The sequence below is a fragment of the Hoplias malabaricus genome, chromosome 7, assembly GCF_029633855.1.
Source record: "Hoplias malabaricus isolate fHopMal1 chromosome 7, fHopMal1.hap1, whole genome shotgun sequence".
Lineage (NCBI taxonomy): Eukaryota > Metazoa > Chordata > Actinopteri > Characiformes > Erythrinidae > Hoplias > Hoplias malabaricus.
In genome coordinates, this window is record NC_089806.1 from 10,302,653 (window position 1) to 10,323,970 (window position 21,318).

General features: G+C 40.7%; 2 protein-coding genes across 4 annotated transcripts in view; both read left to right on the forward strand.

Moving 5' to 3' along the window:
* The first annotated feature begins 66 nt into the window (after positions 1-66).
* Positions 67-15,616, forward strand: ints7 (integrator complex subunit 7). 2 transcript variants are annotated; one of them, XM_066676808.1, is made up of 21 exons: positions 116-171; positions 588-835; positions 2,084-2,213; positions 2,899-3,045; positions 3,847-3,984; positions 4,427-4,473; positions 4,598-4,797; positions 5,366-5,488; positions 5,699-5,816; positions 6,068-6,202; positions 6,396-6,493; positions 7,473-7,712; positions 8,024-8,161; positions 8,926-9,132; positions 9,705-9,899; positions 10,080-10,183; positions 10,913-10,981; positions 11,762-11,894; positions 13,308-13,406; positions 13,498-13,683; positions 14,667-15,616. In XM_066676808.1, the coding sequence occupies exons 2-21, from the start codon at positions 742-744 to the stop codon at positions 14,964-14,966; spliced, it is 2,901 nt and encodes a 966-aa protein (XP_066532905.1). In that variant the 5' UTR covers positions 116-171; positions 588-741; the 3' UTR covers positions 14,967-15,616. The 2 variants fall into 2 exon arrangements, with proteins under 2 accessions (XP_066532906.1, XP_066532905.1); XM_066676809.1 differs by lacking the exon at positions 588-835 and having other exon boundaries at positions 67-171.
* Positions 15,617-18,163: 2,547 nt separating this feature from the next.
* The window catches only part of lpgat1 (lysophosphatidylglycerol acyltransferase 1), a 51,064-nt gene continuing 47,909 nt past the window's right edge, over positions 18,164-21,318 (forward strand). For both annotated transcript variants that reach the window (XM_066677562.1, XM_066677563.1), the window contains exon 1: positions 18,164-18,717. The gene's annotated coding sequence lies outside the window, so the exon portion shown is untranslated. The remainder of the gene's footprint in view (positions 18,718-21,318) is intronic.

Here is a 21,318-nt window from a genome sequence, read left to right on the forward strand (position 1 = left end):
TGGCGTGTCTCATTGGTGAATGGAGCACAAAACCACGCCCATAAAAAACCGAACCCGCTGAGATGGCGGCTAGAGGCTGGACGGCAAGTTCCAAATGGCTCCCTAATCCCTAAGTAGTGCACTACCTCGGTGCGGTAGTAACTATTAAACAACGGCGGTTATATCCAGAAAGTAGGATAGATCTATTGTTTATATTTTTACATTCACACATACCAGCACGACTACATTTTGGAACACAAAAACAACAGATTTATAACTATTGAGTTGTGTCGGATGTAAGGAGTTATTTGAGATACAGCCGAGTGATTTTGGAAAAGACTACAAAAATCATAAATTTAGGAAGGGATTCTGGCCTAACAAAGAGTAACACATTGATTATGTGCATATAACGCTGTGTATGAATGAAGGGGCTCATCTAACCCTTTGAACCCACTCATTTATCAAATTATAGCAAACATCCTGAAGTGAAGAGAGCTAATACTCCATAAATTAATCAGATTATTAAGTCGTTGCACGCCTAATTCGTTTTGAAGGGATGTCCATAACATTTACTGATTAAAAGAAGTGTGAATAATTTTTTATTCCAGTGTAAAAACTGGAGCTCTCTCCTCCTGCAGGAGGCAGCAGTCTGTCATAACCCTTAGGACGAAGAAGGAGAAACCGGCTCTGATGGGGGTGGATGTGTCAGAGGGCTTTCATTAGTTTCAAGAAGCGCTAAAACTAAGTTTGTTCTGAGTAAAAATGTCTCTCTCCACGGCTCGCTCCTTCTTATCGGAGGCCGGGTACGGAGAGCAAGAGCTGGACGCTAACTCCGCGCTAATGGAGCTCGACAAAGGTCTGATAGCTTTTTGCTTTAGCATTAGCTTTAGCTTCACCATAGTAAAGTAACGGAGATTAGCTTAGCATAAGTCTGTTGTGTTCCAGCCTGCTGGCTTAGTGAATTGTCAGTTGTTTATTAAATAAAAAGTGCATGCAGTGAATACAAAATGAATGGGTTGTTGGTCATATTATAACAAAAAGTGTAAAAAAAAAGGTCCGTTTTATTTCAGATTCTACAGATATTATTTGTATGCTTTAATAAGCTTTAGACATCATATTTATCAAAACACAGAATGTGCTGTTATATGTTTTAATGGGTTGGAAATCTGCATTACTTTAACTCTCGCTATAGTAAATAGCATTAATCATTATACTCTTGTCAGCCATAACATTACAGCCACCTCCTTGTATCTACATTCATTGACCATTCTCTCAGCTCCCCTGACAATACAGGAGCACTTTGTAGCTCTACAAATAGAGACTGTAGAGCAGGTATGATTTTTAGGAGTGGATCTTATATGTAACTGATTTGTATTTGGTATAATTAATGTCTCAGTATACAGAGAAGATTGCCCTAATGTAGAGTTCCCCTGGTAAATTTATGTTTCTTCATTATTGAAGTTTGGTATAAATTGTAAACAATGTGACTGAGATTGATTTGTTGTGAAATAGTTGATTCTAGTGAAAGTCATTGACACCGATTTCTTCGATGGTGGTGAATGGAGCCAGGCATCTCCATGTATACAACACAAATACATTTAATTTACTCTCCTTAAACATAAACGAGGAGCAGTACGGTGGGGCAGCAGGTAGTGCCTCAGTCACACAGCTCCAGGGACATATGAGGAGTTTGGTGTGTTCTCCCTGTGTCTGCATGGGTTTCCTCCGGGTGCTCTGGTTTCCTCCCACTGTCCAAAAACACACGTTGGTAGGTGGATTGGTGACTCAAAAAGTGTCTATAGGTGTGTGTGTGTGTGTATGTGTCGCCCTGTGAAGGATTTGGGGTAGGCTCCGGACCAACTGCGACCCTGAATTGGATAAGTGGTTACACACAATGAATGAATGAATGAACATCAATGAACCATACCAAACTTCTGAGTTTCTATAAGGAATTTTCAAACTATTTAATTACACAGAAATTTAATAGAAGGTGTCCATTAAGTTATATAAATCTACTTTTGGGTTATGGTTTTCTGAAATTACGCAAATTTGTAACTTTAAAATGTCATTTTTTTTCTGCTAAATTATTTGTCACTAACTGCAGGTCTGAGATCTTGTAAACTGGGTGAACAGTGTGAAGCTGTGGTCCTTTTTCCCAAGCTCTTCCAGAAATATCCTTTCCCCATCCTCATCAACTCCGCCTTCCTGAAACTGGCCGATATTTTTAGATTGGGGTATGTATTCCAGAGGATTTAATTAATGTGTTGTTGTTTTGCTGTTCTCATACTCTTCTTTCTATATTTGACATATTTTTTGAGACAATTACATCACTTTAACTAAATTATTTATTTGAATTTCAACAAGACTTACCTCCAGTTAAGTTTCCTATGAGGTCAGTGGACATGTACCAATACAAAAATTAAATAACCTTATCTCCTTATCTACTGAAATATGTTATTTTATAATATATAACTTATTCAATCCATATTTTACTTTAAGTAATGTATTTTTAAATGATTTCATAATTGAGGAGCCTATGTTGCATAATACATAACTTTTTTGAAGCCTATTTTTGCTTCTTTGTTGGTGTATTGTGTAGAATATTTGTCTCTCAACTCATTACAAAAATTGATCTTTGTCCCCTTGACCCAACGACATGCAATCAAAAACGTTTTGGCATCCCTACCCCATGTTTTCTATGATTCAGTTTTAAAAGTAAATGAGTTTCATTGTTTTTGCCACCACATTTTTATGATGTTTAGGGAAAATTACAAATGGAAATTAAGTAGTTTTCTGCAGCCTCAGGGTTAGAACTGAAATATGTCCTGTGGGGTTTTTCGTATTAAATGCTAAGTATGTGTGGTATGATTTTAACGTCCAGTAGAAAGTCAGAAAAAGTGTTGTTTTTCATTCCCTCAGGAATAACTTCTTGCGGCTGTGTGTGCTGAAAGTGACGCAGCAGAGTGAAAAGCACCTGGAGAAGATTCTGAACGTGGATGAGTTTATGAAAAGGGTTTTTTCTGTCATCCATAGCAATGATCCTGTTGCCAGAGCCATCACTCTCAGGTACAGAGGCTTTTACCTGGGTTCTGATGGGAGTAGATTGAAAATTTGAACAGTCTATATTGTAGTTTTTCCTGCTGAGATTCCCTTACAACATTTGTGTGATTAAAAAATTGTGTGCATCACTCATATATTGTAATCTGAGAAGTTGTCTAATTGACAAAAAAAAAATCAACAAGATATTTTATATGTTGGTAACTAAAAATTGTAATTCTTGGCTAAATTTAATTAATAATTGTGGGCGACAGGAAAGGGACAGTCTCGTTTTGCAAAACACACACAACAACAACTTTTCATAAAAATAAAAAATTTGCTCCTCTATTGCTCACAAATGTGTATCAAATATCAAGAAAATGTGGCGGGATGTAAAAGTTTAGAAACTACCCACCCTCCGGGTGACTGTCTGTGAGGAGTGTGGTGTGTTCTCCCTGTGTCTGTGTGGGTTTCCTCCGAGTGACTGTCTGTGAGAAGTGTGGTGTGTTCTCCCTGTGTCTGCGTGGGTTTCCTCCCACAGTCCAAAAACACACATTGGTAGGTGGATTGGTGACTCAAAAGTGTCCGTGTGTGAGGTAATGTGTGAGTGTGAATGTGTGTTGCCCTGTGAAGGACTGGCACCCCCTCCAGGGTGTATTCCCGCCTTGCGCCTAATGATTCCAGGTAGGCTCTGGACCCACCGCGACCCTGATCTGGATAAGGGTTACAGATAATGAATGAATGAATGAATGAAATGTGAAATGTTATATACCTTTTTTAGTGGTGTTATGGTTTAATTTCATTAGGATGATTGTTAATGTTAAATAACAGAATGCTGGGCAGTCTGGCTTCTATCATCCCTGAGAGAAAAAATGCACATCACAGCATCCGCCAGAGTCTGGATTCACATGACAACGTGGAGGTTGAGGCAGCCATCTTCGCCGCAGCCAGTTTCTCATCCCAGTCAAAGTAAGAGCTTATGAAATCTCTTAGCAGTTATGATCTTATTAATTTCTTTAAGGTTCCAATGTTGCAATATATTTTCAGCCGAGTTTAGAATCTACATTTGTTTTTATTAGTGACTATACAAGCGTAAAAACACAAATACAGGCAAAGCATCAGTTTCTGGTTGGAGATGTTTAATAATGATCTGAGCAATAGATCAAAATTCCTCCACTCCAAACGTAGCCAGTCAGCCAAGATGCATTTGACCAACCAATGTACACAAGTACTGACATATGTAAAATTGTCCATCTTTATAAAGCAGAAAATGTAATATAATTAACAAATATCTCCTGCCAGTTTGAGGTGTCAGGAGAGAGCTGTGTCTAATTTTGCGTGTGTTTTATTTTGAGTGAACAGCTGAATTCTTATTAGCATTATTATTATTTTTTATCATTTTTGTTTACAGAGACTTTGCAGCAGGAATTTGCAACAAGATCAGTGAGATGATTCAAGGTATATCATTGTGTCTCACTCTCTAGGTCTGCTTTTACTGTTAATGTTTTCTGATCTCTTACTTTTATGATGATTTCACACTGGTTTAATATTGTAGTGTTTTTCCTGCATGTGTTTGCTTCAGGGTTGGACACTCCTGTGGATCTGAAGCTGAAACTAATCCCCATGCTGCAGTACATGCACCACGATGCTGCTCTGGCCTCTAGTAGCCGTGAGCTGCTGCAGGAGCTGGTGTCTTCTTACCCGTCTACTCCCATGGTCATTGTTACTCTGCATACATTCACCCAGCTGGCCACCTCTTCACTCATTGAAATTCCCAAACAGGTCTGATTATGAATCGTTACTATTTATCACAGTGCAGATGTTCAAACAGTGTTTTCATTGTGGTGTTTACAATGACCAGCTGTAACATTATGGCCACCTCGCTGTTTATACACTCATTGTCCGTTCTCTGAGCTCCACTGAACACACAGGATAGGAGCACTTTGTAGTTATACAATTACAGACTGAAGTTCATCTGTTACTCTGCATACATTTTTTTTTAGTTCACGTTCACGCTATTCTTTAGCGGTCAGGACCCCCTAAAAGACCACCAGAGAGCACTGTAGTGACACAGACGTGCTGGTGTTGTTGTTGGGGAGTTAGTGTGTGTGCTGGTGCGAGTGGATCAGACACAGCAGTGCTGCTGGACTTTTAAACCCCTCAGTGTTAGAGAACGATCAACACAAAGTGTGCAGTAACAGATGAGCTACTGTCTCTGACTATATCTACAAGGTGCACCAACGAGGTAGTTGTGTCCTAGAGTGAACAGTGAGGGTTTAAGAAAATTGGCGGAGAATTCCATTCCAGCAACTGCATTTTTCCTAACGCTCAGATATTTTTTTCCCTGCAGATTCAGTTGCTCCTGCAGTATCTGAAGGATGACCCCAGGAAAGCAGTTAAAAGACTTTCGGTGCAGGACCTGAAACTTCTGGCCAAGAAAGCCCCTCACATGTGGACCAGAAAAAACATTCAGGTAATGTTTACAAGTTGCTTTCTGCATATTCTGGTTTATTGCATTTAGGCACCAAAAAGTAATCTGAATTAATTTTTATTTGATTATTAGCTTCTCTCTCTTTAAGTTCTAAATAAATTGTGTATAGATTTGTTGTAAAAAAAAAAGTCAGATTCTTTCAGTGTGTAACTACCATTAAAAGTGCTACATCTATTTGTTTGTGTGATGTAGACATTGTGTGAATGTGCTCTCAACACCCCGTATAACAGTCTAAAACTGGGAATGGTCTCGGTGCTCTCCACTCTCTCTGGAACCATTGCCATCAAACAGTATTTTAGCCCATTGACAGGTAGGACCATGATCTGGGAATCTGAAGTTTGTTGATTCTTGATGAATATAAATATGAATTTTGATTTCTTATATAATAATTTAGTTTCCTGAGATTTTTGTTTTTATGAAAACAAATTATTAAATAATAAACAGCATATCTCTTCTTTCTCTCTTTCTTTCTCTTTCTCTTTCTCTTTCTCTCTTTCTCTCTCTTCTCTCTCTCTCTCACACTTACTTTCCCTCTTCTCCTCTGTGTCTCTCTCTTTTAAGGTGAATCCTCTCCAGCCCCTCACCTCACTGAACTGGTGAAGGTGGCGCAGGAGTGCTGTTACCATAGCAACCTGGCCGTCGCAGCCCATGGCATCACAGTGCTCGCCAACATTGCCATCTCCTGCCCAGAGAAAGGCACTTTAGCTTTACTCTTAATCCTAGTCAGGGATCAATGAGATCAGTGCATGCTACCAACAGTGATTTTAAATGACATTTTACAGAAAATGCATAATTTTTCTGTTTTTTTTTATCAACTTTAGTAAGTTTAGTCACATTTTCACTTTTTTAGCAGAACATAACATTTTTTTGTGTGCTGAATTTTTTTTAGATTTTGTTCAGTTGGAGCAGGACACAGTGATGGGGATGGAGTCGTTATTACTGCTGTGCAGTCAGGATGCCAGCACGTCTGCACAGGCCACACTTAAAGTGAGTATGGCACAGATATTCTTATTAAACAGCTCTCTGTACACTTACAGGGGTTGGACAATGAAACTGAAACACCTGTCATTTTAGTGTGGGAGGTTTCATGGCTAAGCCCCAAAGAAGTGTACCACCCAGACCGTTGCATGCCCAGAGTGAAGCATGGGGGTGGATCAGTGATGGTTTGGGCTGCCATATCATGGCATTCCCTTGGCCCAATACTTGTGCTAGATGGGCGTGTCACTGCCAAGGACTACCGAACCATTCTGGAGGACCATGTGCATCCAACGGTTCAAACATTGTATCCTGAAGGCGGTGCCGTGTATCAGGACGACAATGCACCAATACACACAGCAAGACTGGTGAAAGACTGGTTTGATGAACATGAAAGTGAAGTTGAACATCTCCCATGGCCTGCACAGTCACCAGATCTAAATATTATTGAGCCACTTTGGGGTGTTTTGGAGGAGCGAGTCAGGAAACGTTTTCCTCCACCAGCATCACGTAGAGATCTGGCCACTATCCTGCAAGAAGAATGGCTTACAATCCCTCTGACCACTGTGCAGGACTTGTGTATGTCATTCGCAAGACGAATTGACGCTGCATTTGCCGCAAAAGGAGGCCCTACACCATACTAATAAATTACTGTGGTCTGAAACCGGGTGTTTCACTTTCATTGTCCAACCCCTGTATATATGCGTGCTTTTTCATTTTTATTTTAAACATAAGGCAGTAATGAACAAATCAAATATAAAGTGTAGAGTCACTCTCCAGTTAAAAACGTGTCTCCCAAAACAGTAACTTTACGGGAGACGGAAAAAACCTTAACTTTTAATAGGAGTGAATGTCAAAAGACTTTATTCCAAGTAATTTTTGAGCATTTCTGTAGGTTTATTCATTTTGAAATTTACACACAGTTTGAAGGACAGCAGCTGTGTTCAAAGGATGTGGTAAACTGAAAGTGTACCCCTCTCTAAACCTCCAGACTGCTCTGGCGTCCCTGGTGCGGATGCTGAAGGTCCGCCCTCTCCTCAGTCAGTCCTGTGTGGAGTTTCTTTTATCGCAGTTGAGGTTTGCGTGTGATGCTGCAAGAATCCTGATTTGTCACGCTCTGGCAGCTGTGGCCACTCAGCTGCCTGTTCTAGGAGAGAGCATGATGGGAAATCTGTTGGAGCTGTACAGGAGCGCCGGACACACCTGCTCTGAAAAGCAACAGGAGCTACTGGTTAGGATTGTTTTATTGGATGTTTTACCTGCTTTAGTTTTTAAAATGTAAAAAATGTATACGTTTATATCCAACATAAAATATATCATTTTCAAAATGATTTGGATAATTTATTGTTATTATGAAAGTGTGTTTGAGGTGCTGGAATTTGGTGTATTTACTGACCACATTAGACTTCAGAAGTCCTGTGTCTTTCTGTAGACAGCATCATGCCCATATTTGAAACTCTCATCACATTCCTCCATGAAAAAGATAAAAAATTAAAAATGCTTCCTGGGTTCCTTTTAATTAATTAAAAATTTTTTTGTCAGGTTTCTTTGGCGACAGTGATGTTTGTGGCTAGTCAGTCGTCTCTCAGTGCAGAGGTAAAGGCAGTAATCCGGCAGCAACTTGAAGCATCAGCAAATGGCTGGACTGTTTACCGCATCGCCAGGCAGGCCTCACGCATGGTCAGTGTCGTTTGTACACATTTTAAACACTAGGACTCAATCTAATAATTTATTTTATTAATTTGAGATATTTATGGGGCGGCACGGTGGTGCAGCAGGTAGGTGTCGCACAGCTCCAAGGACCTGGAGGTTGAGGGTTCGATTCCCGCTCCGAGTGACTGTCGACTATCTGTGAGGAGTGTGGTGTGTTCTCCCTGTGTCTGCGTGGGTTTCCTCCGGGTGACTGTGAGGAGTTGGTGTGTTCTCTCTTTGTCTGCGTAGGTTTCCTCTGGGTGACTGTCTGTGAGGAGTGTGATGTGTTCTCCCTGTGTCTGTGTGGGTTTCCTCCAGGTGGCTGTCTGTGAGGAGTGTGGTGTGTTTTCCCTGTGTCTGTGTGGGTTTCCTCCGGGTGACTGTTTGTGAGGAGTGTGGTGTGTTCTCCCTGTGTCTGTGTGGGTTTCCTCTGGGTGACTGTCTCTGAGGAGTGTGGTGTGTGTTCTCCCGGTGTCTGTGTGGGTGAAGGACTGGCGCCCCCTCCAGGGTGTATTCCTGCCTTGCGCCCAATGATTCCAGGTAGGCTCTGGACCCACCGCGACCCTGAACTGGATAAGGGTTACAGATAATGAATGATTTAATGAATTTGAGATTTTTATATTTCATATAAAGCACAAGAATTTTAAATCGGGTAGAAAATTAAAAAGGCGATTAGAAACTAGTGTTTAATATTTGGGCTCATCCAATTATTTGCCACTTTTTCTTGTGCTTCCACTTTCTCTCTGGTTCAGGGCTGCCATGAGCTGTCCAGTGAGCTTTACCAGAGCCTGCGCACTCGAGTGGCCTCTGAGCATTTCTACTTCTGGCTGAACAGTTTGATGGAGTTTTCCCAGGCTGAGCGCTGTATGAGTGACCTGCAGGACAAAGACTACAGCGGAGCCATGGGGGCCATCACAGAGGCTCTGAAATCCTACCAGAAAGGATTTGCTTCTCTCACGGTCAGAGGCAAAAGTATATTAATGATCCACAAACATGTAACTACTCTGAACAAAGGTTAAAGCACAGCTGGTCAAGTTTTGTTTTGTTGTTGTACAAAAAATATATATATAGTATAATATTACTATAGTAATTCTATTTGGATGTTTTGGAAAACAGAATACAAGTTAGAAAATGCGGTATAACTTTGCACAGGCCACATTGTATTTTTATACTTTCCCAAATATGCAGAAATTTCCTGTGTAGAGGATGTATTTACAAATTGTCCTTTGACCAGAGGCGGCTAAACCTGTGTTAGAAAATTAAAGTTAAACTTGCCTGTACCTTGTGCTTGCTCTCATTAAATAATTTATCAGAAACAGCTACATTATAGGGGCATGCTGATTGTAGGTACAAATCACATGTGGCTGATAAACTAGGAACAGCGTATGCACAAGTTCTATCACAAGTTCTTCTGTCTTATGTTATATAAAATAAGAATAAAATACTGTATCTATACACTTGTTCTAAAGGCAATATATTCTGTGTGTGACTGAGTGTTTAAAACCTCTGCATGGCTTGATTTTATTTGCAGGCAGCCAGTACACCTCTGAATCCGCTGGCATTTCAGTGCGAGTTCATTAAGCTGAGGATGGACATGTTGCAGGCTTTAGCTCAGCTCATCTGCACCTGCAACAGCCTGAAGACCAGCCCTCCTCCTGCCATCGCCACCACTGTCACCCTGAGCTCTGGACATGAGCTGCAGCGCTGCGGCCGGATATCACTGCAGGTAAATAACAGACACACACACACACACTGGTTATTTATCAGTCCTTTGTCTACATGGGTTGATGTCTGGTTCTGTATTTTATAAATAAGTACATATTCATCACTTCTTTTCAGAGTGTTCAGAGAGTTTTGAATGGCAGTGAATATGTGAAATAATAACAGATGTGTGTCTGTTGTTCAGATGAAATTGTCAATGGATGAGTTTCGGAGTCTCGCCGGACGCTATGCCGATCTCTATCAGTCGTCCTTTGATGCTGACTCTGCCACACTGCGCAACATTGAGTTGTATCCTTAACACGCTTTGAACAGAGATTGCCTTTCTCCTCTCACACTATTTCTGGCTGCAATTTGTATATATTTACTATTTAATTGAAACTCTAATTACACTTAGACTATTATTAAAGAATTAAGTAATTATTTCAACACAGTAAGTAAAAAAATGTTCAAACTAATGCAGTGTTTACCACACAGCTGTAAGAAAGGAGCAGAAAGTTTAGAAACCACAATGAATGAGGTGTCAATATGCACAAAATAAATTGAAATCATGGAAATGTGTACAGGAGGATTCTGTAAGATTCATGTTTGTAGAGAAATGTTATTTCATTATTGATGATCCATTATTGATGTATGATGGCAAATATTAATGTAATGGTGTGTTCTCCCTGTGTCTGCGTGGGTTTCCTCCAGGTGCTCTGGTTTCCTCCCACAGTCCAAAAACACACGTTGGTAGGTGGATTGGAGACTCAAAAGTGTCCGTAGGTGTGAGTGAATGTGAGTGTCTGTGTTACCCTGTGAAGGACTGGCGCCCCCTCCAGGGTGTATTCCTGCCTTGAGCCCAATGATTCCAGGTAGACTCTGGACCCACTTCGACCCTGAACAGGATAAGCGCTTACAGATAATGAATAAATGAATGGGAAGTTACTACTGTGTAGAAGGAAAAAAGAAAAAGAAAAACAACAACCCTAACATACTCTATAGAGAAAACTGTAATATTGTCTTTAACCCATTTGTCAGGCAACAGCAGAGCTGCCTGTTGATCTCCTATGTGATTGAAGCTTTGATACTGGACCCTCATACAGCCAGGTATAAGTCAATATATACATTACTGCCCTGAAGAGTTTAGTTGGGTGTGATATTGATCAGATCACAAAATAAACTATAAAAATAAACAGAGAGAGTGGCTTGTTTCACATTTGTTCCAAAAACCATAGCTTTGTGGTCTGAGGCTTCTTGAAATGTTAAAACAGAAAAATGACCTCATTGTTGATGAGCCTCATGAAGGTTTACAAAAACACGAATACTGGAAGGTTTTGTAGGTGACATGATTAAGGGACGACCAAAAGCAGTCACACAAATCTTGTGCTGCTTCAGAAATAGCTCATAACTCTTTATCTTGGCAGTAAATGGTTTTTCGCTAGTACAACAATTAGAACAAATTTATGAAACGTTTATAACTTTAGAATAAAGACAAAAATATAAATGCACTTTGTCTCCTGGAAAGTTATCTCTGGAAAGTGCTGTAAGTGTATAATCCAAAAGTAACCTTCCTGCAGTAATGAATAATCATTGTGAACATTCAATGTATTTTAACTGGGGACAAACATTTTTACTGCCACTAAAATTAGGCCATTAATGCATTTTTGTGGTTTATTTCTGTAACTGACTAAACTGGTGTACTGGGGCTCAGATAGTGGGTGCATGTGTGCTTCTGCTTTCTTAAGAGGGACCTATTGTTGTGACAGGATGAAATCTCTAGATCCATCAACAATAAAATATTCACACAGTGTAAAAAGGCTGCTAACATATTCAACTTTTGCCCCCAGAAAAACTGCAGTATTCAAACTGTCCACTGGTTTGTTTCAGTTTTCAGGATTTTGGGACGCTGGGTTCAGTTCAGGCGGAGAGCAAATATGAGCGGAGGATGATGGGAGTGTTTAATTTTGTTCTGGAGGAAGTGGAGTCTCTGAGCAGAAAGCATCCACCTGTTTCTTACCAGGTAACTTCATAGGATGAGGTCACACTTTTACTTTGTGCCTTACAAATGAAAATGTTGGTTTCATTTTTTTTTCCATAGGTTTGTTAGCTATAATGTGATTTTTTATTTTTTATTTTTTTTTTACTTTTACAGCAAGTAGTGTCACAGTCACACAGCTCCAGGGGCCTGGAGGTTGTGGGTTCAATTCCTGCTCCGGGTGACTGTCTGTGAGGAGTGTGGTGTGTTCTCCCTGTGTCTGCGTGTGTTTCCTCCAGGTGACTGTCTGTGAGGAGTGTGGTGTGTTCTCCCTGTGTGTGCGTGCGTTTCCTCCAGGTGACTGTCTGTGAGGAGTGTGGTGTGTTCTCCCTGTGTGTGCGTGCGTTTCCTCTGGGTGACTGTCTGTGAGGAGTGTGGTGTGTTCTCCCTGTGTGTGCGTGCGTTTCCTCCGGGTGACTGTCTGTGAGGAGTGTGGTGTGTTCTCCCTGTGTCTGTGTGGGTTTCCTCCGGGTGACTGTCTGTGAGGAGTGTGGTGTGTTCTCCCTGTGTCTGTGTGGGTTTCCTCCGGGTGACTGTCTGTGAGGAGTGTGGTGTGTTCTCCCTGTGTCTGCGTGGGTTTCCTCCGGGTGACTGTCTGTGAGGAGTGTGGTGTGTTCTCCCTGTGTCTGCGTGGGTTTCCTCCGGGTGACTGTCTGTGAGGAGTGTGGTGTGTTCTCCCTGTGTCTGTGTGGGTTTCCTCCGGGTGACTGTCTGTGAGGAGTGTGATGTGTTCTCCCTGTGTGTGCGTGGGTTTCCTCCGGGTGACTGTCTGTGAGGAGTGTGGTGTGTTCTCCCCGTGTCTGCGTGGGTTTCCTCCGGGTGACTGTCTATTAGGAGTGTGGTGTGTTCTCCCCGTGTCTGCGTGTGTTTCCTCCGGGTGACTGTCTGTGAGGAGTGTGGTGTGTTCTCCCTGTGTCCTTGTGGGTTTCCTCCGGGTGACTGTCTGTGAGGAGTGTGGTGTGTTCTTCCTGTGTCTGTATGGGTTTCCTCCGGGTGACTGTCTGTGAGGAGTGTGGTGTGTTCTCCCTGTGTCTGCGTGGGTTTCCTCCGGGTGCTCCGGTTTCCTCCCACAGTCCAAAAACACACGTTGGTAGGTGGATTGGCGACTCAAAAGTGACCACAGGTGTGAGTGTGTGAGTTAATGTGTGAGTGTGTGTGTTGCCCTGTGAAGGACTGGCGCCCCCTCCAGGGTGTGTTCCTGCCTTGCGCCCAATGATTCCAGGTAGGCTCTGGACCCACCGCGAATCTGAACTGGATAAGGGTTACAGATAATGAATGAATGAATGAGTCTTTAGCATTAATAATTTACATTTTTGAGGACTATTTGATCTCTAATTGTGAAAGCTGTCACTGAAAAGTCATCTCTGTATTTTTTTCTCTCACCCTCCCTGTCTCTAGCACACAAGTTGCTTGTGTGATGCAGTGATCGCTCTTCTCAAAGTCCCACTGTCATTCCAGAGATATTTCTTTCAAAAGCTACAATCAACCAGCATCAAGGTAAGTGACTGCTGTATTTAACTTAATGCTGTTGTTTTAAAATATGAATAATTTACAACAGATGGAGTGAATTTCTTTCCTGTTCCTGCAGCTTGCTCTTTCACCTTCTCCTCGCACTCCAAACGAGCCGATTCCAGTTCAGAACAACCAGCATCTGACTCTGAAAGTGGAGGGCGTGGTTCAGCATGGCTCTAACCCTGGACTCTTCAGGAAAATACAGTCTGTTTGCCTCAATGTGAGCTCCACTCTCCAGGCCAAATCAGGACCCGACTTTAAGGTGAGCACCACTGTGTTATCTTTTGTATGTTTATGCACAAAACACAGGCATCCTTTGTTTTATACAACCACTCTACAACCTCGTACCACTTTTATTAAGACATTTAAACTAGATGTTTTGTCAGTGTGTCTTTAAGATTGATCCATGTTAGATTGAGCTGTTTGTGACATCGCAAAACCCACATGCTTCCTGACAGCCAGTAGCAACACAAGGATCAATTGTTTTCCCACACCCTCCACTGCAGTAGCTCTACTAAAAACTATTTGTACACTGCAAACAGTAACGGGCTGTGGAGCAACCAGTGTTACTATTTTTTTCTTCTGCTGTGATGGAGCTGAATCCATACCTTGGAGTTGGAATGTTGTCTTTTATCGTGTACCAGTGATCCAACATCACTTCCTGATCTCACTAATGTTAATGTTTAGCTGTTACGTCAACAAAGCTGTGACAGTCTTCCTATTAATACCCTTGGTTTCAGAATACAGGTTAAATGTTCATGTCCATTAACATTCATTCATTCATTGTCTGTAAGCGCTTATCCAGTTCAGGGTCGCGCTGGGTCCAGAGCCTACCCGGAATCACTGGGCGCAAGGCAGGAACACACACTGGAGGGGGCGCCAGTCCTTCGCAGGGCGACACACACTCACACATTCACACCTATGGACACTTTTGAGTCACCAATCCACCTTCCAACGTGTTTATTGACCATGGGAGGAAGCCGGAGCACCCGGACACGAGTAGAACCCATCAAACTCCTCGCAAACAGTCACTCGAATCGGGACTTGAACCCACAACCTCTAGGTCCCTGGAGCTGTGTGACTGCGATGCTTACCTGCTGCGCCACCATGCCGCCCTGTGGCCTCTTTATGACAGCAGTATAGACATACACATTGGATGTTCATAATTCATGTAAACCCAACTAACATTTTTTTTATATTAACATGAATTGTTTTGTGTTCTTCTATATTTACCTTTGTATTCAGATGCCTCTGGAGGCTAAAACCAATGAGATTGAGCAGAGAGTGGAACCTCATAATGACTATTTTAGCACCCAGTTCCTGCTGAATTTCTCAGTTCTGGGCAGCCACAGTGTTACAGTGGAGGCCTCTGTAGTGGACGACAGCGGTGTTGAATGGAAGACAGGACCCAAGAGTGTGGTCACAGTGAAGAGTTTGGAGGATCCTTATTCCCAGCAGCTTCGACACCAGCTCCAGCAGCAGCAGCAACAGCAACAGAGTGGAGCTCAAGCAGCTCTGAGAAATGTCTCCAATCGCTTCCAGTGACTGCTTTAACACCTTGTATATATTGCTTTAGTAAAGTATCAGAGAGCTGACTTTTTACTGTATGTAGCAATAGGCAGGACCTGTGGATTGAGGGCAAACACTGCAAAAAATAATGTCTCAACAGGTAAAATCAACTTCAACCTACACATAAATTTAGACATAAATTCAGGCTTTAGATTTAACTTGTTTCAAAGTACATTTATCAAATGAAATAAACTCTCAGTATCAGCAGAAAAGTTTGCTTGTTTAAGACCTTCTCAAACACTGTGCTATACCAAACTATGTGTTTGGCCTAGCACAGTGGACAACGCTATGTAGTAGACTGGGATTCAGTGCTTGGCTCAGGAAAGCCCTCCATCCTACATCAATAAGAGTCCTTGAGCTAGACTCCTAACATGGAATTCGTCTACATATTTAACATTGTTAGAACTATAAGGCATTCAACAGTTAATTTGCTTTCTCTTGCCAAGACACCATTTTTGCAGTGAATGTGTAAGACGTGTTTGGTGGACATTTATGAAAATGATTCAAACAAGTATTTTACAACATCACATTACACAGAATTGTCTGAATATCTTTTACAACCTTTAAGAATGTGACTGAATATTTCAATAATTAAAAAACAAACCAACAAATCCCTAGTTTAGTTACTGTGTGTTTATTTGTGCTGTAGACTATGTACACTAAGGTATCACTATAATATTTTTAAATACACTTGGTTGGACATTTCAATCCCAACACAGTTAACCTTATACCATTTCTGCTATGGAAGGTATGGCATATCTTTCAGAGGCCTCTGAATATGGTTATTATTCAGTGCTATAGTGAATTCAACCACGTAATGTGACAGTTGCACCACAAGAGGTCTCTGTTAACCTAGAACATCCGAGTAGTGGAGGTTACAGAGGTCACGGGGACATTTATACCCTCACTACAGCCACAGATCTTCCACATTACCGTTACACGTCATTATCTTATCCATACGATTGTGGCTGGCCAATAAAACCCCCAAAACAAGTTCATTGCCTGCTCTTTACACTGTGGAAAAGTTCATGACGAATGCACCATTAGAAATGCTCCGTGTTTACGTGGAATAAAATGTTTTCTTTATTGAATGAATGAATTAATGTACGTTCAGGGTCGTAGTGAGTCCAGAATCTTTGAGCACAGGATAACAATGGAACATAGCTGTATTTTTACCCTCAGGTTGTTAAGTTATCAGAATTACAAATGCAACTGTGATTAAATTATTAGGGTGAGTTTATTATTATTTGCCTTTGTGTCATATTAATGTACCGGAATTTAGAAATCTCAAGATAATGTAGGGTGACCAGATCTGAGATGGTGAAAAAGAGGACACGGCTCGGATAAGCTCTCGCGAGAACTTACATTTATGTTTCGGCATAGATGCTCGAGATGAGGGTAGGTACATGAGCTTTGCCTGACGTAAACAGTGACTACTGACGTGCAGATTGACCAATTAAATGTTTACAGAGAAGGTTATCGACCAATAACGGTAGCTCTACAGTCAGACCGTCCAATCAGAAGATTTTAGGCCACGCCCCCTTCACTCAAGCGAACCAATCGGAGTAGGGGAGGGCGGGACTAGTTTGTGAACGAAACTTCTCGAAGTTCTATGTAAACTGTAGAAAAACAAAATCCAGGACGTTTGTGAAATTCCGCCTGGAGATTTTTTTAAGTCTAAAAAAGAGGACATGTCCGGGTAAAAGAGGTCTGGTCACGCTAAGATAATGAAATACTACATTCAAAAGCTGAAGTCGGTAAAAGAAAACATAATGAGGTCTGCTTATTTTCTGCCAATTTAAAATGTCTTCGTAGCAGGTAGTGTCACTGTCACACAACTTCAGGGACCTGGAGGTTGTGGGTTCAAGTCCTGCTCCGGATGACTGTCTGTGAGGAGTTTGGTGTCTTCTCCCTGTGTCCACGTAGGTTTCCTCACACTGTGCAAAAACACACTGGCAACTCAAGTGTCCATATGTGTGAGTGAATGTGTGAGTGTGTGTTGCCCTGTGCCCATTGATTCTGGGTAGGCTCCGGACCCACCGCGACCCTGAACTGTATAAGCGGTTACAGACAATGAATAAATGAATGCCTTCTCTTGAGCACTGTGTACTGCACTGAAGCTGCACTTACCTATAGGATCAATAAGGTGTTATCTTGTCTTATAAAGATATGAAAGACAATAACAGTGATGTAGCTGTGATTATAGATGTGAGGTGTTGGGATTACGAAATTAATGATTGTTTGTAATATCGTTTGTCCTTATCCACTGGTGCAAGGTGTCATCATCAAACATCACAATGCTTTTTAGAGGCAAGACAAAAGTCATTACATTTTAGTTAAATGTTACAGAAAAAGCAAGAATTTTGCCTTCCAGAAATGATATGATGTTAAATCATGCCCAAAAGTCCCATATCATGTAATAACACCCACTCCGTTTAACTGGAAATGAATGTCTGGCTTAACATGTTAACACTATAAAAGTTTTAAAATGCACTATTTACATGCCATGTATCTATTCAGCAATTTATCCCCCATTTTCACAGAAAGTATCAGGAATGTTTCAACACAGGCTGCTTTTTGAATGAAGCTCAATAATGAGGCAGCCAATCAGAATACAGATTAACGTAATGCCACATTATTTATTATTTTTTGGAGATACATGTTCTTCTTTGGACAGCAATGATGTGTATTTGGATTGTGGGAGGAAACCCAGACAAACACAGAGAGAACACAAAACTTCTCACAGTCACTTGAGGAAATGATGAAACCCAGGAACTGGAAGCTGTGTTGCAGGGACACCACCTGTAGCAGCACTTTGCTGTCAAGCTTAGCCATTTAACAATTCAATAATTCATAGCAATTCCTAAATAAATTAACCCCTATGCTCAATATGGAAGTTGTGCCTTTGCTGGAACACTGCTGTGAGGATGTGATGGCATTCACCCTCATAAAGTGATGTTGGATGATTAGTTCTGGGTCACAAACACTGCTCCAACTAATCTCAGGGATATTGGAAGGGGCTTCCTCATTCCAAAGAACTTCCTGATGGGGGGCGGGGGTCTATATACACATCTGGTCCACGCTTGGCTTTGGGTGTGGTCAGGATAGGCTTGTGTACAGCGCCCCGTTGCATATATATACATGCATATTCATATCGTTCTGTGCAGATTATACAAAACTGTCCGTCCACGATGCGCGTCTTATAAACCTTTGGACCCACGGTGTACCCACTCTCCTCGGGTTTGTGGCCTGTTGGTGGCGCTGCTCTTCTTGTTTGTGCGCGGAAACTGCGCGGTGTCTTTCCGCTGATCTCCGGCTCTCTCCGCACTGAGATCCAGCAGGTCCCGAGAACATACCTCACTTTAGGAGAGCGTAAAGATTTGGACAGTAATTCAGAATTGTTCACGCCTGGAGCTTCACGGTTTGCCAGCAGCTGCTTTTCCACATCATCATCAATCTCTAGGCTTCTGAGTGGATGCGTCGTGGGAGTCACTTTTGTAATAATTATTATAAGGAGAAATAAATGTGTTTTTGTCAGCACTGATGCATTGAACGAGGCGAGCATCATGTTGTAGCTCCCCGCAAATGCATGGACTCATCTCCTGGACCCAAAGGCACCGTTGTTCGCGAGGCAATGAAAAATACGGCTATGAGGCTTTTGGTTTCCTTCTGATCTCCATGTGACTTTGACACATTAATCTGTTTTTTATACTGCCAGCTTTGCACGGTGAGTAACGTTAGTTTTGTGGCAGCCTCTCCCCGCTAAAAATACAGCAGCAACACTAGAGAAGAACAAACGTTAGCGTTACATTCATTCAGATGTTAAATGATATTGCTTGGGCATACGACACACACATTTTGACAGGATACGGATTTTTACTGATGAATAAAGTCATGGGCATGCAGCCGTAATCACCATCTGTCACATTGGACTGCGTTATTTTTCATTTTTAGGAGCACAGAATTGGCCTCCGGTTGGAATTTTCATTACCACCTTAAATGGTGCAGCAGTTACTTTCTCGCGCCTCAGGCACGAGAATGTAACTGCTGCACCATTTAAGGTGGAACGGAAAATTCCATCCAGAAGCTGATTTGGGGGTTATTTTAAGGGTTAATCGCCGTGTCCTTGCCAGTTTTGTCAGCAACGTTAAAGTATTTGCTATATTTGATTAATTTACCGGCATTTTTATAACAATTTGAAGCATTTTCGAGCACGTTTCAATGCCAAAGAACTGTAAACGAGCTCCAGTGAGTTGAATGGTTTCTAACAACCGTAAGACTAAAACACCTATGACAGCGGATTTAATACTTAGGAAAGACAGAAGAATTTTCATAAATGTCGTCAATTGTAGTTAATCCTCCAGCCCAGCCACTCTTTTGTCTTTGAAATGGCTTAACATGGCTTTAAATTATTCCCAGCTAACGGTAGCTAGCGATGGCTACCATAACTGTTTTAACTTCTAACGTTAGCGGCAAAGGCTGTTAAATACTGTTTTAAAGGGATAAACAGCTGCATTTGATGTGTTTGAGGTTTGTATTTTGGGCTTGTTTTGATATAAATAAACTTCAAACAGTATTTTAAAACATGTGAACCACCTAACCAAGAGTTCATTCTTTTTTTAATGGAAGCCAGCTATCGTTAGTAAGGTTAGCGTTAGCTTAGCATCTGACCTCGCTCTCTATATAACGTTGTTGTAGGGTTTCCATTCTTAAAGCAAAACATTTTTTAACTTTCTTTTAAAACGTACTTAATGGGACACATTTAAATGTTTCGCACTTTGAATAATGTGTGAATAATTAATTATCACTTAGTAACATTACTGTTTGGTTTTGTATTTATGATGGATTAATACTTATCCATCTTTCTATTTGTCTGACTATAGGTGTACAATATAAAAGGCCACTTTTCATCATCATCAGTCCCTCCCAGTTATATATTAAAACCTCTGTTCAGAATTATATATTTAGACCTCATTTCCAAATAAAATTCCGCATTCTTCCACTTCCAACTCAAAAGCCCCAGCCTGTGAACATACAGGATTGGTTCTTTAGGTTTATGATGTCAGAAACCCAGGCTATATGAATCATTCAGCTTGAGACTCTTTTTGGAACACTGCAGTTTTAAAGTCCAAATACTCAGTCATGGCGCTGACTGCTTATTTCACTTATGAATCATATTTTAGTGTGTAAACCTCTCATGGACATGTTAGCAAAGTTAAACACCCGATTTTCACGGTGAGCTCTCTTTGATTTCCAGCCAAAACAGCAATTTTCACAATAAAATCCATAACTACTAAATTTAATATCAGTTATTTTGAACTCTGTAGCTCTGAAAAAAATCAATTAAAAAATATAATATATATAAATATAAATAAATACAGCTGTGGATTTGTTGATGTTTGAAGCAAGATAGAAACTTTATTTCCTCTAGCTTTAAGGGCTATGTGTATAATGGACACAATCTTTGTGCAATATGAAGTTTTCAAGAGTTTCATTTTCTCTACAGCTTTTAACGTGAGCTGTAGTTTTGAAAATTCCTTGTTGGATTGAGGTGTTAGTTGGCTTTCCGACATCCTGTTGGGTTCATTTTCTTTTGATTTTCCTCTTTCTTAGGCTGCTGGAATTTCTTATTCGCTTTCTTGGAAATATCTCCTGATAAATAATTATCTCGTATTTAATTGCGGTTAGACATGATTTAAATCTCTAGTGTTTTTCATTGTGAGCGTTAGCTAAAGGCAGTTCTCATTTATTCTTCCTTCTGCACGATCAGTTGCTTATTTTGCCCATTTTTTTAAATCAGGTCAGGCAGAACAAAGTCTAATGTATATGTTAATAATTAAGATTGTGTGCTAATAATAGCTTCTTCATTAGACATATATTGGAATTATAAACATTATAATAATCAGTAAAGGAAATGCTATGTTGATAACTAAGTCAGAGGTCCTATATGTTACTGGTTAATGAAGACATTAATATAATAAATGAAGACAATATGCTAATACTATGTTAATGATTGATCATGTATGCTAATAATATGTTAATTATTAAGCTGCTGGGTAAAATGCTGGCGGTGTAGTCTTCATTTCTCATTTTGTAGAAGTTACAGAAGTGAGAAAGTATTATTAGTTGAGCTGTGTTGTTGTACTCTTCACCCCCCAGTGATATCCAGATATAATTCTCAACATATAACAGGAATATTTAATTAAGATATTTAGTCTTATTATGACTAAAGTCATTGTACGCAGTTTAGCAGTAAGCTATTTATAGTTAGAGGTAGGTAGATCTTATGAATCTAAAATGTGCAATTACCTTTTAGCTGGACTAATTT

Excerpts from the sequence above, each read along its gene's own strand:
- ints7 (XM_066676808.1), top strand. The coding sequence starts at position 742 with ATGTCTCTCTCCACGGCTCGCTCCTTCTTATCGGAGGCCGGGTACGGA. Across the intron at positions 8,162-8,925 it reads CCAGGCAGGCCTCACGCATG|GGCTGCCATGAGCTGTCCAG; the intron begins GTCAGTGTCGTT and ends TCTCTGGTTCAG. Across the intron at positions 9,133-9,704 it reads AAGGATTTGCTTCTCTCACG|GCAGCCAGTACACCTCTGAA; the intron begins GTCAGAGGCAAA and ends TTTTATTTGCAG.